At 43.7% G+C, this 15,668-nt stretch overlaps 1 protein-coding gene across 1 annotated transcript in view; it reads right to left on the bottom strand.

Annotated features, from left to right (window-relative positions):
• Positions 1 to 15,668, bottom strand: part of Nostrin (nitric oxide synthase trafficking) — a 54,154-nt gene that overhangs the window by 36,745 nt on the left and 1,741 nt on the right. The window contains exon 2 of the mRNA XM_048425945.3: positions 6,271 to 6,356. Within this exon, the coding sequence (XP_048281902.3) occupies positions 6,271 to 6,356 (86 nt within the window). The remainder of the gene's footprint in view (positions 1 to 6,270; positions 6,357 to 15,668) is intronic.

Raw genomic sequence — 15,668 nt, 5'->3', positions numbered from 1 at the left:
TGTAAGTGGTACACATTGTGTGTGTGTGTGTGTGTGTGTGTGTGTGTGTGTGTGTGGTGTGCTGTGTGTGTATGCAGACATCCAAAAAGGATATCCTTCAGTCTTTTCTTGCTACCTACCAAATAGACTGGACGTTGGCATTTTCTTGTTGCAGCACAGAGACTGGTTTCATATTCTCTCTCTCTCTCTCTCTCTCTCTCTCTCTCTCTCTCTCTCTCTCTTTCTCTCTCTCTCCTCCCCGCCTCCTTTTTCCCCCAGGATAGGGCTTCTCTGTGCATCTTCTCTGTAGACCAGACCAGCCTCGAACTCAGAGATCTGCCTACCATTGCCTCCCAAGTGCTGGGCATGCACAACCACAGCCTGGCACCAGCATCCACTCTTTTGAAGGGAGCTGCTTTTTCACGTTCCCCAGTCAAAAAGCAATACATGTGCAAAAGGAATCCAGAGGGGCAGAGCTAAGCTCAAATCAGGTCTTGGAATTGTCTTTCTCTTGGGTAAAACAACCAGGAAGAAGGCAGGAAGCACAGCGAACTCGATATTCTCACCCTCTCCCATCGTTTCCTTCCATTCTACAGTCACAATTTCTAACATGAATGAAGAGGGCTTGTCTAGGCCATGGCTTCTTCATGTGTGAAACTGACAGTGTGCATGTATATACCATCTGGTGGGTATATAACTCGTATTTATATATTTGTATATTTGAGCTTTAGCTCAAAATATTCCAGTGAATTTTAATTCAGAGCCAGGGAAACGACACTCTGACTTTCAACCCATTTATACTTTAGTTTCCCCTCAGCCTGCAAAGCAAGTCAATATATTTTCATTGCTAGTAATGAGAACTAACCAAATAAGTCAAAAACCAGTGTTTGACCTAGATCTTAAAATAAACCACGCCTTTGGCACGGCGAAGGCTGTAAAATCCGTGCTCTCAGATCTGGTATTTTCAATGCAGCCCAGGGTAAGCTGTGAGAACAGGTGGCTGTGTTCAGTTCAGAGGATCCTGCCGTAATAAACTTATATAAAATAATTGATTAAAGCCCTCTAGTTTCTTCTGTGTCTAGGAAGAGTTAGTTAAAACTGAATGAAGGTCTTCTCATGCTGAGGGAAGCAGACAACTGTACCCTCCTCTGCAGGAATTAAGGATTTTAGTAATCTCAATAGATTGTTTCCATATTCTCTTCCACCTCACAGTCTGAGCCAGAACCAACTTCCAGTTGGGACTGTGTAAATGGATGTTTTCCCATTACGTCTTATTTTTCCTTTAAAAGGTAGCTACAGCTCTTTTTACAAATAAGTTGTATGTAAAAGTTATCAGAGGCTGGGTGTCTGGTGCATGCCCATAATCCCAGCACTGGTATTATGGGCTGGTAAAAGAGAACCAAGAATTGGGGCTGGAGAAATGGCTTAGCAGTTAAGAGCATTGGCTGTTCTTCCAGAGGACCCAGGCTCAATTCCCAGAACCCACATGGCAACTCACAACTGTCTGTAAGTCCAGTTCCTGGGGATCTGGTACCTTCATACCATTGCACATAAAGTTAAATAAATAATAAAAAAAAGAGAGAATCAAGAGTGAAGGTCAACCTAGTCTACATAGTGAGTTACAGTTCAGCCTGGGCTTTATAGAGAGCAAGATTCAAGTTCAAATAAACTCCACCCACTTCCTAAAGGTCACCAAATACCTTGGGTGACTGTCCTGCAACTGCGTAGTTCTCCTGTTTCACAAGAGCACCTGACTGGGAGTAGCAATGGATGGAGACAGAAATACAATCCACTTACATCCTTCTTATTAAGATGGTCAAAGCTGCATCTTCCCAGAGGAACTCCTGTTCAAATCCAAGCAGAAATCTCTCAGCTTGCTGGCTGAGGCCCTATCTCTAATGCATCCGTGATACCATGAACTTGGAACAGAGAGTCCAGGATATGGGGAATAAATGTGTTTACTGGGCCATAACTGATTTTTTTTTAAAAGTAGAAACATATCTGGCAAATTGTGGGTGGGGGATGGGGGAGAATAGGGACCTTTTACAACATTTGAAAGCAATTACCTAGCCTTGTCTCCTGGGTCATATGGGTAGGATTGTATTTGAGTAGACAGGAGATGGGCAGCCTGCTGTCTTGTTAGGTAGTAAATTTTATACCCTCATTTGCCCCACCCAAGACTGGCCATTTAGAGTGAGGCACCAAGGTTTAATAATTAGACTCTAATTAAACATGACATCATAAGTTACTGGGTCAGGCTCCATGCACTAGGGGTTTGATTGACCTAGTCTCGTCCTGAAGCCCCATAATTTCCACTGTGCACAAGGGCAGTTGGCTGAGCAGGGGGTTCGAGTATGTTGGAAAGGAAGGGATAGGGATTGCCTTTATATTTTGGTTTTGGGTCTTTGTTATCTCCAAGGTATTTTCTATTGTGACCTTGATGCTGTTTTGTTTTATTTTTTGGGGGGGTGTCTTTTTTGTTTCCCCATGTAGCTTTGGAGCCTGTCCTGGAACTCGCTCTGTAGACCAGGCTGGCCTCAAACTCACAGAGATCCACCTGCCTCTGCTTCCCAAGTGCTGGAATTAAAGGTGTGTGCCACCACCGTCCGTCTGTGACTTTGATCCTGTTGAAGACCCTACAGAGACTCCTTCAGGACAAAATTTAGACTTTATAGTATTTTGTAAAGAACTGCCTCTCTCTCCCCACCCCTATGATCCTTACCCTCTCCTTCTCACTACACCCCTTGTGCCAGCACCCCACATTGTCCCCACCACCCAATGGGCCATTGCGTTATCACAGACTGTTGTGTTGTCTGGTGGGCACATTCTCGCCTTCCGCGGCTGGCCCTGGTAAATCTACTCATCACGGGTCAGTGCTTCCTTGTGGAAGACCATCTTTAACTCAGGTCTCTGGTCTGAAACTTCCTTCCAGTCTGTGTGTAGAGTCAGCACCCATCTCTGCTGCAGCTCTTATTGCCTTTACTTGTCTTTTGAGGCTTTCCCACCTGTATCTAATGCAAATGGAATGTATCATTGATTTGTGTGAAATACGCCCGCCCATTTAAGAGGAAACGGCCCTGGCCTTGAAGCTGAGAGAAGACACTTAAGGAGAGATGACTGTATCCTTCCCTCTCTTTGGTTATCAAACTATTAAAACAATGCACCACAAGGAATTGAAACTTCCCAAAGTCTTAGACTGGAAAAAGGAAAAGGCTGTAACCCTAGTACCCACCAGAAGGGGTGCTTGTCCCCTTGAAATACAGTTTTAGTTCAGACAATTCAGTTTGTTAGTCCACAGTGCAGAACTGACTAGAGCTGAGGCAGTGATGGGCCAGTGGTGGGCATGACCACGCCTTTACAAGAATGCTTCGTTATGCGTGCCTCTTGCCTTCTACTTCCAGCTCAACCTCGCGTCAGTCACCCTGGAGATGACCTTCTGGGTCATTGGATGTCCTTATTTGTGTTCGCTCTCCTCAAAGCGACCACGTTGAATAAATATCCTTTCTTTGCTTTTCATAGTTGCTTCTTTCGTCAGCCCCCAAGTGTGTGTGTGTGTGTGTGTGTGTGTTTGTGCATATGTGTGTGTGTTTACTTAAGTGTGCCACAGTGTGTGTGTGCAGGTCAGAGGACAACTTTCAGAAATCAATTCTCTCCTTCCAACTGTGACTGCGTGCTGGAGACGGAGTTCAGCTAGTTAGGTTCGTGGTGAGCATTTTACCTGCTCAGTCACCTGACCAGCTCCGGTTTTGTTTTTGTTTTTTGTTTCTTATTTTTGTTTTGTTTTGTTTTCTTGAGCTACAACCTCACTATATTGCCTGGGCTGACCTTGACCTTGCAATCCTCCTGCCTCAGTCTCCCAAGGGCTAGGATTATAGGCAAGCACCACTGCCTTAAACAAGAGCCAGCCTTTTGTGCTCTATAGGATTAGGGAAGTAATTTCTGAAGTCACAGAAAGTGAAACTGAACTGGGCCAGGTGCATGGCAATCACTGGTCCTTGTGGACTAGTTTTGTGGAGTCGGTTCAAGAACAGGAGAAAGAGGTAGTGACCTCCAAATCACTTCACTTGGCCTCATCCAGGGCTATGATACAGCATCTATCTTTGCTAACTGACTCAAGAATGTGAACTAAAAGTACACCATGAGGAAACATCCATACATTAATAAAGTACGTATGTCCACTAGAAATGGTTCTCTGGATATGTATCCCTCAGGCTAGCTGCATAACTGGACAGTTGAGCCTACCCATGGATCTGGCATCTTAAGTAGGAGGGGTCACTTCAAAGGAACAATTATCAGGAGCCAATCAATATCAAGTACCCCAGCAGTGGCATCTTGGTTGAGGGAAATAATTTGGCTGTTCCAGGTTAGCTTTACAAAATGTCTGTCACGTGGCCTTTCAGCATGATTCGAGGTCGGGATCTTACTAAAGCATTTATAGCCATTCTTCGCATTTATGCTATGCAGTTTTTGACTCAGACAGGTGTTGCAGTTTTGGCCTACAACATCCAATAGATATTCAGATCCTAAACCTGGTCCATCAGGAAGTAAAACCATGAAGAGAGATATCCCTACTGCCCAGGGGTTCCACGGTTGCCCCTTGAGAATGTGGAGACAGCGGTTTTCACACATTGAGAGGGCAGGTGGTGGTCCTGGGAAGGGACTCAGAGGGAAACACAAGGAGGAAGCCAGGGCTCTGACTGCAGCAGAAAGTGAAGCAGTGGGTGAACATCTAGAACAGAAGAGAGTGGTGAGGCGGAGGCTTCTCGAGTCCTGTGAGTTCACCCTGGAGTCTCCTGTAGTTGTGACCCATTTCATCCTATGCCTCCCGGCTTCATGACTGTCTATCTGGCACTAATTCTGAATTCTTGGACACTAAATAATTAAGACCAGTTGACCGCTATCTCAGTCATCTGTATGGTTAACCAGTATATAATTCTTCCTGCTTTTCAGGGAGAAGAGACTTTTATCTAAGCAAAGAGTTGGATTTATAGAATAGTTAGCTGATCTTATTTAAAAACGATTTCCTTTGAGACTAATAAAAATCATTTCTCATAGAAGAAACATTGTCTTAGATCACCCCGCCTCCCATTCTCTCTTGGAAAATCAAAGCAGCTTGGCTATTAGAATGGAAATATATCTCACTTAAACTTTTATTTTCTTTTTTATTCCATTTGACAAACTCACGTTTTTCTTCATAAAAATGTCTTCAGACCTCTCCCAGTCATTCATTGTTCTGATAAAACTAATGGGCTCTTTTGGTATTGATTTGCTAATGAGGGATGCTCTTAACTCATGATCTGTTTTCTGTATGACACATATAGAAAGTGTGCGTGTGTGCGTGGTGCTCCGGGGATTGAACCGTGGTCTCACACCTGCTGCACAAACTCTCCATCACAGAGCTCCATTGCCAGCTCCACAGAATTTTAAAGTTGAAGCTGTTTCCCTTTAAAACAGAACAGCCTCTCTTGAAAAAGTAGCTTTAGAATATTTACTATAGAGATAGCTACCGTAGAGTCAAAGCCTAAATGCCCCCTTATAAGCCAACGTTTTCCTCTGATTCTTTCATTTTAAGCAGTACACTCCTTGTCCTTTATCGCCTGAGTTAACTGTGCTCACTTTAGCGCCATGGGCAGCTTACAGTCACACTTGGTATTTAGAGAAGATACTAACATTAAAAATGGTGGCTTCTCATCCACCCATCCGTCTGTCCATCCATCCATCCATCCATCCATCCATCCATCCATCCATCCACCCACCCACCCACCCTTCCATCCATCCATCCATCCACCCACCCACCCACCCATCCATCCATCCACCCACCCACCCATCCATCCATCCATCCACCCATCCATCCATTCTCTAGAAAATGACCAAAGAGATCGAAGACTTGGCTCTAAGAAGCTCTTATCATACAATGGGTGAGACACAGCCCCTGTCTTTGTAGCACAAGAGAAAACATAAATGAATAATGGAGGCCAGTGTAAAAAGTACAATAATGGGCGTATACATCAGATGTCAGGGTTGGCCCCTGGGAGTGCGTTAAACTTAGTCTGAGGATAAGAGGCTTGCCTGGGTCTTCCTAGGCAGCGCTCCTCTGTGTGGTTTCCTGATCTTTGCGGTGCCAGGTGATAAATGGGCGACGGAGCAGGCTCATGATTCAACCCAATTTCTCCAGCACCAAATCTAACACTGTGCTCTGGAAAGCGACACAGCTTCTAATCGTCCCTCCAGACACGTCGCTAGCTGCAACCGCAGAGGAAGGACTGCTTGTCGCAAGTGCACGTTTTGTACCTTTGCTGAAGGACGGATGTGATCTGCTTGCAGAAATTCTCTCCATTTTGAGCCAACTCCTTCAGGCTCTTGTAGACTTTATTGTACTGGAAAAAAATGAGAGGAAAATTGTGAGCACCTCCATAGATAGTATACCCATAATTCAGAACGCTGCTGTCGTGATGACTGCCACCGTAAAGGACTGTGTGGCCGGGGGGGTGGCACACAGTTTGGGATGACTTCTTAGCTAAACACTAAGTCTCCTCTGGCTGGCTATGGAAAAAATCCAGGCAAATTTTTCCAAAACTGAAGCTGGCCTGTTTGCTTCTGTCTATCTCAGTTACTCTTCCATTGCTGTGAAGAAATACCATGCCCAAAACTACTTAGAGAAGAAATCACTTAATTTGAAATTTGCTTACAGTTTCAGAGGGTGAATCCCTGACCATCATGGTGGGAAGCATGGCAGAAGTCAGGCAGGCATGGTCCTGGAGCAGAAGCCAAGCTTAAGTTCACAAGCAGGAGAGAGGAAGGGAGGGAGGGAGGGAGGGAAAGAGAGAGAGAGAGAGAGAGAGAGAGAGAGAGAGAGAGAGAGAGAGAGAGAGAGAACCTGATATTGGATTTGGATTTTGAAACTTCAAAACTTACTCCCAGTAACACTCCTCCAACAGGGCCACACTTCCTACCCCTTAAATACTTCACCAGCTGGGAACCAAACATTCAAATACAGGAGCCTATGGGGCCATTCTCATTCAGACCACACACTGTCCTAGGTCAGATACAAGCAACCCAACAGAATCTAGTTTTGGAATTTGGTTTTCTGGTGTGGGACGGCTAAAAGCATGCTCTATAGTACACCACATCACCACAGTGTTGTTCTACCGACCTATGCACACAACAGGCCCACAGGACAAGTTATCTAAAAGAATCTGAAACTGAAACTGAAAACACTTAAAGAGCCAAAACTTTTTGAGTTCTGATTTAATGCCATAAACGGAAATTTTCACACTTGATTTAAATGATGAGTCTCAGTCAAAACACAGGCCTGATAAAAATCTTGTATGAGATCATCTCCAGGCTTTGTGTATAAAGTTATGGGGAATATAAATAAATTTCATGTTTAAGATTGGGTCCCATCCTTAAGATGTCTTATTACACTTTCAGAAAACTCGAAGAAGAAGAAGAAGAAGAAGAAGAAGAAGAAGAAGAAGAAGAAGAAGAAGAAGAAGAAGAAGAAGAAGAAGACACCCAAATCTAGAACATTTCTGGTCTTAATCATTTTGGGTAAGAAATACATAGCCTATAGTACCAAGCAGCTATAGCTTTGTAAGCAATGTATTGGCTACTGAAGTCTCTTTGCAGGCTCCTGTGCCTGCGGGTACTGATCAGACATCTGCAAGGCTGTGCATGGGAACAGAGATAGAGGGCAGGGTGAAGACAGCCTAGAGAAGCTGCTGCCTGCCCTGCCCTGGCCCACAGATACTCATGCAAATGCAGCCCAGTGTAGACAGACTTTCCAATTTGTCAAAAACAAAACAAAACAAAAGCATCTTAAATATGAGTTGAAAAAATTGTATCTAACCATTCATAAATTAAAAACCAGATTCTACTGGATTATTTGTACTTGACCTAGGACAGTGTGGTGGTCTGAATGCGAATGGCCCCGTAGGCTCAGTGCTAGTGTTCCAGTTTGTAGCCCTTGCCATGTCTCTGCTAAAAGTCATAAGAAGCTAGCTTTCTGGGTTTTATTTTCAGCAAAACTAACTTGTCTTTTCTGGACATGAGACTATGAAGGTTTTTCCTTTCCTCCCCCTCTAGGCATCCTGGGAAAGTTTTGTCACATGTAACATTGTGAGAAACCCTACAGTAAAGAACTATAGTGAATGTCCTTGTTTATACCGAACATCTTCACTAAGCTCTTCCCTGAGCCCTGGACCTTCTTTCCTGTAGTGCTAGAGGATCCCACAGAACACCTCAGTGCCAGAGCAGAGCTCACAACATTCAACAGCATGTGCATGCTGAATGAAGGTAGTCTCGGCTGTCCTTACTCGTAAGTGCGTACTTGGGACCGAATGCTGCAGTAGATGGGTCAGAAATCAATGAGCCGGTTTCAGGGGATGCCACTCAATGAAAGCCACTGCTGTGACCTAGTCTTGACATGGGACACCATGAACAGGGATCTTAGATGTGAAAGAGACGAAGAGCCCGGGGTCCTGCTGGTGTCAAGGCCAACATGCAAGCCTTCAGTGCTCTATGTTCAGACTTATTGTATGTGTGAGAGAAACGCAACTGTTTTTAAAATCTGATCTTTATTTAGTATGATTATCATTATGACGATGATTAGTGTGTGTTTGTGTGTGTGTGTTGCACGTTTGTGAAGCCAGACATATGTGTGGTGTTCAGATGACAACTCTTGAGAACTCAGGCTATCAGGTTTACACAAGTGTGACAAGTACCTTTGCTTTCTGAACCATTTGGCTCAGACATTTTTATTTAGGGTTTCTTTTTTTGTGTTATTGTTTTTGTTTTTGCATTTTTTTGGTTTTTTTTTTTTTGAGACAGGATTTCTCTTTGTAGCCCTGGCTGTCCTGGAATTTACTGTAGACCAGGTTGGCCTGGAACTCTCTGAGATGTGCCTGCCTCTGCCTCCCAAGTGCTGGGATTAAGGGGTGTGCCACCACTGCCCAGCTTTATTTAAGGTTTCTAATTTGTAGCTTTTCTGTGGTTCTAACTCAAATGCACTCTTAGCTTTCCGTAAATCGTGGAGCATTTTATGCTTCACAAAGATCATAGTCATACAGGAAGTAATGACACATACCTACATACTCATCTAAATTACAGAGACATCAAACTTCTAATCTGCTCTTTCTGAGTAACTGTCTTCTCATTTTCATAATTTCTTTGGCTATTTTTGTACATTTGTTCTTCCATGTGAATATTTATCTAATTATGAGGTTTTGGGTTTTTTTTTACACCCCTGTCAGAATCCTAATCAAAACTGTATTATATGTGTGTTTATATGAATTAAAGGAAATTAACCTTTTAAAATGGTTAATTTTCCATTTTAAAAGATTTCCCATCCAAGAACACAGAGAAAATCTTTTCATCTGTTTAAATCTTAGTTCATGCCAATAAAACTTAATAAGTTCTCTATAAGACCTGCAGCTCTTTTATTTGATTTATTTAGAAATAGCTCCTGGGATTAAGCTGTATATTCTCATCATTTCTCCTGTCTGCTAATAGCAAAGCAGAAACAAAGGCTCCACAAGGAACCCAGGGTCCTCGGGCAAGCTAGATTTGGCTGCCTCCTTGCTGAGTGGGGTTTTCTGCTCTCAAGCAAAGATAAGGCTGGGGCTAGAGTTGAGAGGCCACAGCAGGGTGAAGGATTGGAGGGCCCTGACTTTGCAGAGCGAGAGTGAGGATAAGAGCCCCTTCCCACCAGCAGAACTGAGAGTAGAAGCAAAGAGTGCCAAGATGATGCGGGCACCTAGTGCAGTGGAAATTTCTTGGAACCTATTAGGGTGACCCTAGAGTGGATTCCTAGTAATGGAAAATATGGAGCCTGAACCAACCAGCTTCTGTAACCAGGCAAGGTACTCAGTGGTGGGTCTGGGACACCAACCCAGCCACAGCACCTTTGGCCCACAGTCTGTCCTGCCTGCAAGATATTCTTGGACCATGATGGCACAGAGCTTATGGGAGTGGTCAACCAATGACTGGTTTAATGTGAGCCCCAAGCCACGCAAGGGACCCCATGCCTGATATTCCCCAGATGGCTAAGAATTGGAAACTGGTCGGCTCAGACATCTAGGGTAGAACCAACCGTACCGACTCCCCCTAAGAAGTCAATGAAATGCTTCTTAATGATATTCTGCTATTCTCATAGAGAGCCGTGTTGCCCAATAGTCATCAGCTGCCCCCATCAGCTGATGAGAGCAGACACAGAGACCCACAGCCAAACACTAGGCGGAGCTTGGGGTACCCCGAAGACACAGAAGAGGGAGAGGAAGGATTGTAGGAGCAAGAGTGGGTAAAGTCCACCAAGAGAACATGGCCCATGAAACCATCTAAGCAGGGTTCACAGGGGCTCGCAGAGACTGAAGCAGCAGTCTTGGGGTCTAATGGATCTGCGCTAGGCCCTCTGCATACACGCTGTGGTTGTTTAGTTTGGGGTTTTTGTGGGACTCCTAACATTGGGAGTGGGGTGTCTCTGGCAGTCTTGCCTGCTCATGGAGAACCCTTTTCCTCCTACGGGTGCCTCGTCCAGCCTTGATGGGAGGGTTTGTGCCTAGCGTTACTGCATCTTGTTATGCCATGTTCAGTTAATATAATTAGGAAACCGACTCTTTTCTGAAGGGAGCTGGGGAAGGGAAGCAGCAGATCTGGGGGAGGAGGTGGGAGGGTGACTGGGAAGAAGGGAGGGAGGGAGGTTGTAAAGAGAATGGATTGTATAAGGGAAGAATAAAGACAAAGAAAGGAATGGACACATCAGATTATATCACCTGAGGACAGCCTTCCCAGGCAGCCTTGTGATGAGAATAGGGGACTGTGGGAGCATAGGAAGAATGGCTTCCCCATGGTTACTCTGAATAAGAAAATCACAAAACAAGTTTCTATAACCTGGTCTGTTGGGGTCACTGCAGTTTTTGATATCTTAGGCCTTCAAAACCCTGTACGACATCTTTTACATTGTCTTCTTGGAAAAGCTTTGGGAGGCCAGGACATTCTTATGGGTTAATAACTCATTGTCCTCAGGTCCAGCTCTGGAGCTGTGTGGCAAAGCAGATGATCTGTCACCTTTGTCCCTTACAAACTTCATCTCAACTTAGCTTTTTTCCTTAGATTTATTTAGTGTGTTACTTTAAATGGACGAGTGTTTTGCCACATGGTGCATACCTGGTGACTATGGAGGTCAGACTAGGGCATCGGCGCAGGGGCAACTGGAGTTCCAGACAGTTGTGTGTAGTGATATTTTATTTGTATCTTAATAAAGACGCTTGTCTGAAGATCATAGTGCAAAGCTAAGCCACTAGAGGCCAGGCAGTGGTGGCACACACCTTTAATCCCAGGACTCGGGAGACAGAGACAGAAGGATATCTGTGAGTTCAGGCTATGCTGGACTACATAAGATCGATCCAAAAACAGATCCAGGTGGTGGTGGCTCACACCTTTAATCCCAGTGTTTGGGAGTCACACATCTTTAATCCTAACACTAGATAGAGACAGAAGCAGTATGGCTGGGCGGAGGGAGGAATATAAAGGGGAGGGGACAAGCACTGGAGTATGGAGCCTGCGGTTTGGGGAGACACAGTGCAGTCTAGGCAGTCTGAGAATTTCCCCTTCAGTCTGAGCTTCGGTAGGGGTAATAAGGTCTCTCTAGTGGCTTATTGGTCTGCTTCTCTCATCTTCAGCTTTAATCCCTATATCAGTCTCTGGGTTTTTATTATTCTTGACAATTGTGAGCCACCATGAAGGTGATGGGGATTAAACCCAGGTCCTCTGGAAGAGCAGCCTGTGCCTTTACCTCTGAACCATCTCTCTAGTCCCCAACTCAACTTGTAAGGGAGGAGGTTTCTCAAGTAAAGCACAGCTACGGCTTCTGTTGGCCCTTGAGTAATCAGCTGCAGGACTTGGGAGATGGTTAATACACCATATTTTTTCATAGAAAGTATCTGTATTGGAACAAGTGGTAAATGGACAAAGTTCTTTCAGACAGAGAAATGGTCAATGGTTCTGCTGCCTCAGCCACTCTGGTCAGATCATAGGCTGGAGGGTTCCACGCCTCAAGCAAACCATTTCCTGAGTTCCATTGTGTCCAGGCAATACATTATATTTGTTCTTAATTTAATGATCAGATAAAGAAGGATATTCTGTTTATAACAACATGGGGTAGAATCTTTATCTTTGACCTTATGGTCAATGTGCTGGAACTCCGCAACATCCCTGATCCAGACTAAGATAAAGGTGACGTCTATAAATAAAAGAGATACTAAGACTGTTTTCTATTTACTCAGCTTAATTTCTTATTTAGAACCAATGGTCCTGGACTTCTTATTGTGTACCATTTATTCAAACTTGAACACAAACACAAAAATAATTTTAATATAGACTTACCTAAATGTAAAGAAGATCCTGTGATTATCTAGTTGTGTGTGTGTGTGTGTGTGTGTGTGTGTGTGTGTGTGTGTGTAGTGTGAGATCAGAAAACCTCACTGTTTCTGCTCGGAGGCAGTGAAATCTCATCACCTTGACTTTGGCTCCTCTGCGTCTGCCCTACTCCCCCTTCCCACCCACTCCCACTCACCAGAGGAGACTTTGAAGAGGTCCCATGGGATACATTATGGAAAGCAGAGAAGCCCAATCTCTTACTTAGAGTTAAGACTCAAAGAGCTAAAGATGACTTCATTAGACTATGGACAGACTTGTGATGAGAAATGTCAGGTAATTAAATCAGCTAGACGATCCATTGAAACCAAATGTCTGCATATAGCTAATCAATATAATCAAACTAAACTTACTCAGAGAGCTGACAGGCTGGTTCAAGAGGCATCGGTGGCTTCCTAATATTATCAAGATGCAAAAAAGGATTGGTTCTGGTGAAAGATATGTGGAAAGTAAATTTGAACTGTCTTTTCTTACCCATTGAACTTTCATAGATCACAGCCCTACAACATCTGCATCCCAGGGAAGAACTCAATGCTGATTTTATATTGCCACATAAATTTATTTGAACATGCTCTCTCTCCCCTGAACCATTAATTCACAAGATAACATATTATGTTTTTAATTCCCTTTATAATTAGTTTGCTTGTAGCCAGGATATTTAGGACATTTCTGAGACCTAAAAAAAAAAAATCCCTTCCCATTTCCAATTGTTCCACACAAAGGCATGTCCTATCCAGCGCTAGGGCAATATCTCTGATGGACACTTGAAAGCAAATTCTGTCATTTAAATGCTGCTATTACAAAACAAACAAGCAAACAGCCCACCAAACAGCAAAGCAAAACATAGTCGTCTAGGCCATCAGCGTGTGGCATGACTAGGCCGTTGAACTGTAAACATTATAAAACGCTGCTGTTGAACTTGGCTCAGTTGCTCTTTCTGACTTTACACAGTTCGAATGCTTCAAAAGACTAAATTTAATCATTCTAGGAAAAACTGTTATTACTCTGGATGCTCATATGGGCTTTTTAAAAGGCATATGATGGTGTGATGGTTAGGAGCTAAGTTGTGAGACCTGACTTGAATTTAGCTGCAGAAGTTTCTTGGTGCTCGTTCCGTGCCAGGCCGGCGCAACTGATGTCATGTGAGTTCTCTCGCGCTGGTGGTGATTGTCTCAAAACACTGCCCCTCAAATGAAAGCGTGACCTGTATTTATTAGAGATCTGTTTGGTATTCGAAGCTATGTGGTATGGTAGGATTTCTTACACTGTAAGAAACAGTACTAAGGAAACAGTACAGTCTACCATCTCCTCATCTTCTTTGACAGCTGATAAGACAAAGGCCTAAGAGATGTAGGATGCATGAAGGCTCTATGGCCTACACATTGTCCACACCGAACTCCACCTGCCCTTTCCCGTCTCTCAGTGGGGGAGAGGTTCCCAGGAGCCGTGAACCTCAGCATTGGTGCCCTTGGAGTCCGTGCCAGTCACAGCTGGTGAGCCAGGCTGAGCCAGCAAGCTAAGACATTCAGGTTGGCATGTGAACCAGGTTACCAGGATGAAGAGCAGCCTGGTCTTATGTTGGCAGCTGACTGCACAAGCGAATGGACTGATGTAGGAGCCAGAGGCTCTAACAGGCTCCTACCTGGCTTCTTTAGGAGTATCTAAAATGCAAACATTTGGTGACAGCCTGTAACCTTCGCTCCATTTGGTTCCTACAGTCTTCCTAAGAGGAAGGGAGAAAGTGGCCATTTTTTTCTTTCCTTTATTTTATATTTTATTTTATACATGATCAAATCATTTCCTCTGGGAAGAACTCGATGCTCTCAACTTCCTTGCTCATGGAGTTGAGGAAGATTTCTCGGGGCACAGTCTTAGGTGTCAGTGAGATGCTCGCAGGCATCAAGGCTTGGAGCCAACTCTTCTTTCCAAAATCAGAACTTAAAAAAAATACTTAAGAAATAAGCTCTAACACCCTCATGATTATTTAAAAGCCCTTCATAGTGCCTGCCACTCTCCAGCTTCCTTTAGTGACAATCACTCAACAACCAGACTTGACCTGACTGCTGGAGGTCAAGGGGTCCCACGTAGCGGTTCATTTTCTCACAGAAACATGGCCCGAATAAGAGTTTCAAGGTTTTTTTGTCCCAAACTTGCTTTCAAAGTTCAGTAAAACATATCTCACTTAGAATATTATTTTTAAATGCAAAAAGGAAAATACCACAGGATTCCAAAGAAACGGAACTACATTGATATATATGTATATTTATAAAAATATTTTTAAGTTTATGATATTAGGTGGATGTTTATATAAACATGCTAAATAGCAAGTCTTAAGAATTACCAAAGTATCTAAACAAGGCTGAGAATAAGCAATACTCTGACATCTACAATAACACTGTTATATAAAAAAGATCTGTGTTTTTAATTGTTTACACAGTCCTAGATACAGTTAGTAGTATTGGATACTCAAAGTTGAAGAAAATTCTACATTTTAGTTAGAATCATATAAATATATATTTTCAGCCCATTTATTTGTTTATTTGACTTTGCTCTTGACCAACTGAGATTGATACTCAAATCCATTGGTGTGGACCAAGAATTACAACTTAAAACCAGGAGGTAGTGGTGCAGACTTTTAATCCCAGCACTTGGGGGGCAGAGGCAGACAGATGCCTGTGAGTTCAAGACCAGCCTGGTCTACAGAGCAAGTTCCAGGACAGGTTCTGAAGTTACACAGAGAAAGCCTGTCTTGAAAAACCAAGAGGGGGGAAAGGAGGCTTAATTGTGCTTTGTGCAAAGCTAGGGCCTTTTGGGATGGATATTTTGGCAGGTAGTGGGAGTTTTGGGGTCTCTATAAAAGGTGTTCTTTCCCAAAACATTCCTCTGAAATCCATGTCCTCATTTTAGCATGTTCCCCACTGTAGAGCATTGTTTCCCCAAGTACAAGCCAAGCTTGTACCAGGAAGTCAACTTGAACATTTGATAAAGATGGAACAATTGCAAATAAATAAATAAGTACTCTGTGGCTTTTAGAGAGTTTAGAAGTTCAGGCTGAAGGGATATCCGCCTCCTCTTGATTCCCGGATACCTTTGGTGGCAATGGGCCCATAGACATCGCCTTCAGTCATGGGCAAGCACAAACATCCCTCGGGATGCTCAGAATAGGATAAGGCATCACCTAGCACCCCAGGAAGTAGGAACAGACACAGAGATGAGGGATAGGCTGCCTTGGGGGGGTGCTTAAAAGAAAACATTTG

Source organism: Myodes glareolus, chromosome 21 (genome assembly GCF_982192425.1).
Source record: "Myodes glareolus chromosome 21, mMyoGla1.1, whole genome shotgun sequence".
Classification (NCBI taxonomy): domain Eukaryota; kingdom Metazoa; phylum Chordata; class Mammalia; order Rodentia; family Cricetidae; genus Myodes; species Myodes glareolus.
This window is presented reverse-complemented; position numbering and strand designations above follow the sequence as displayed.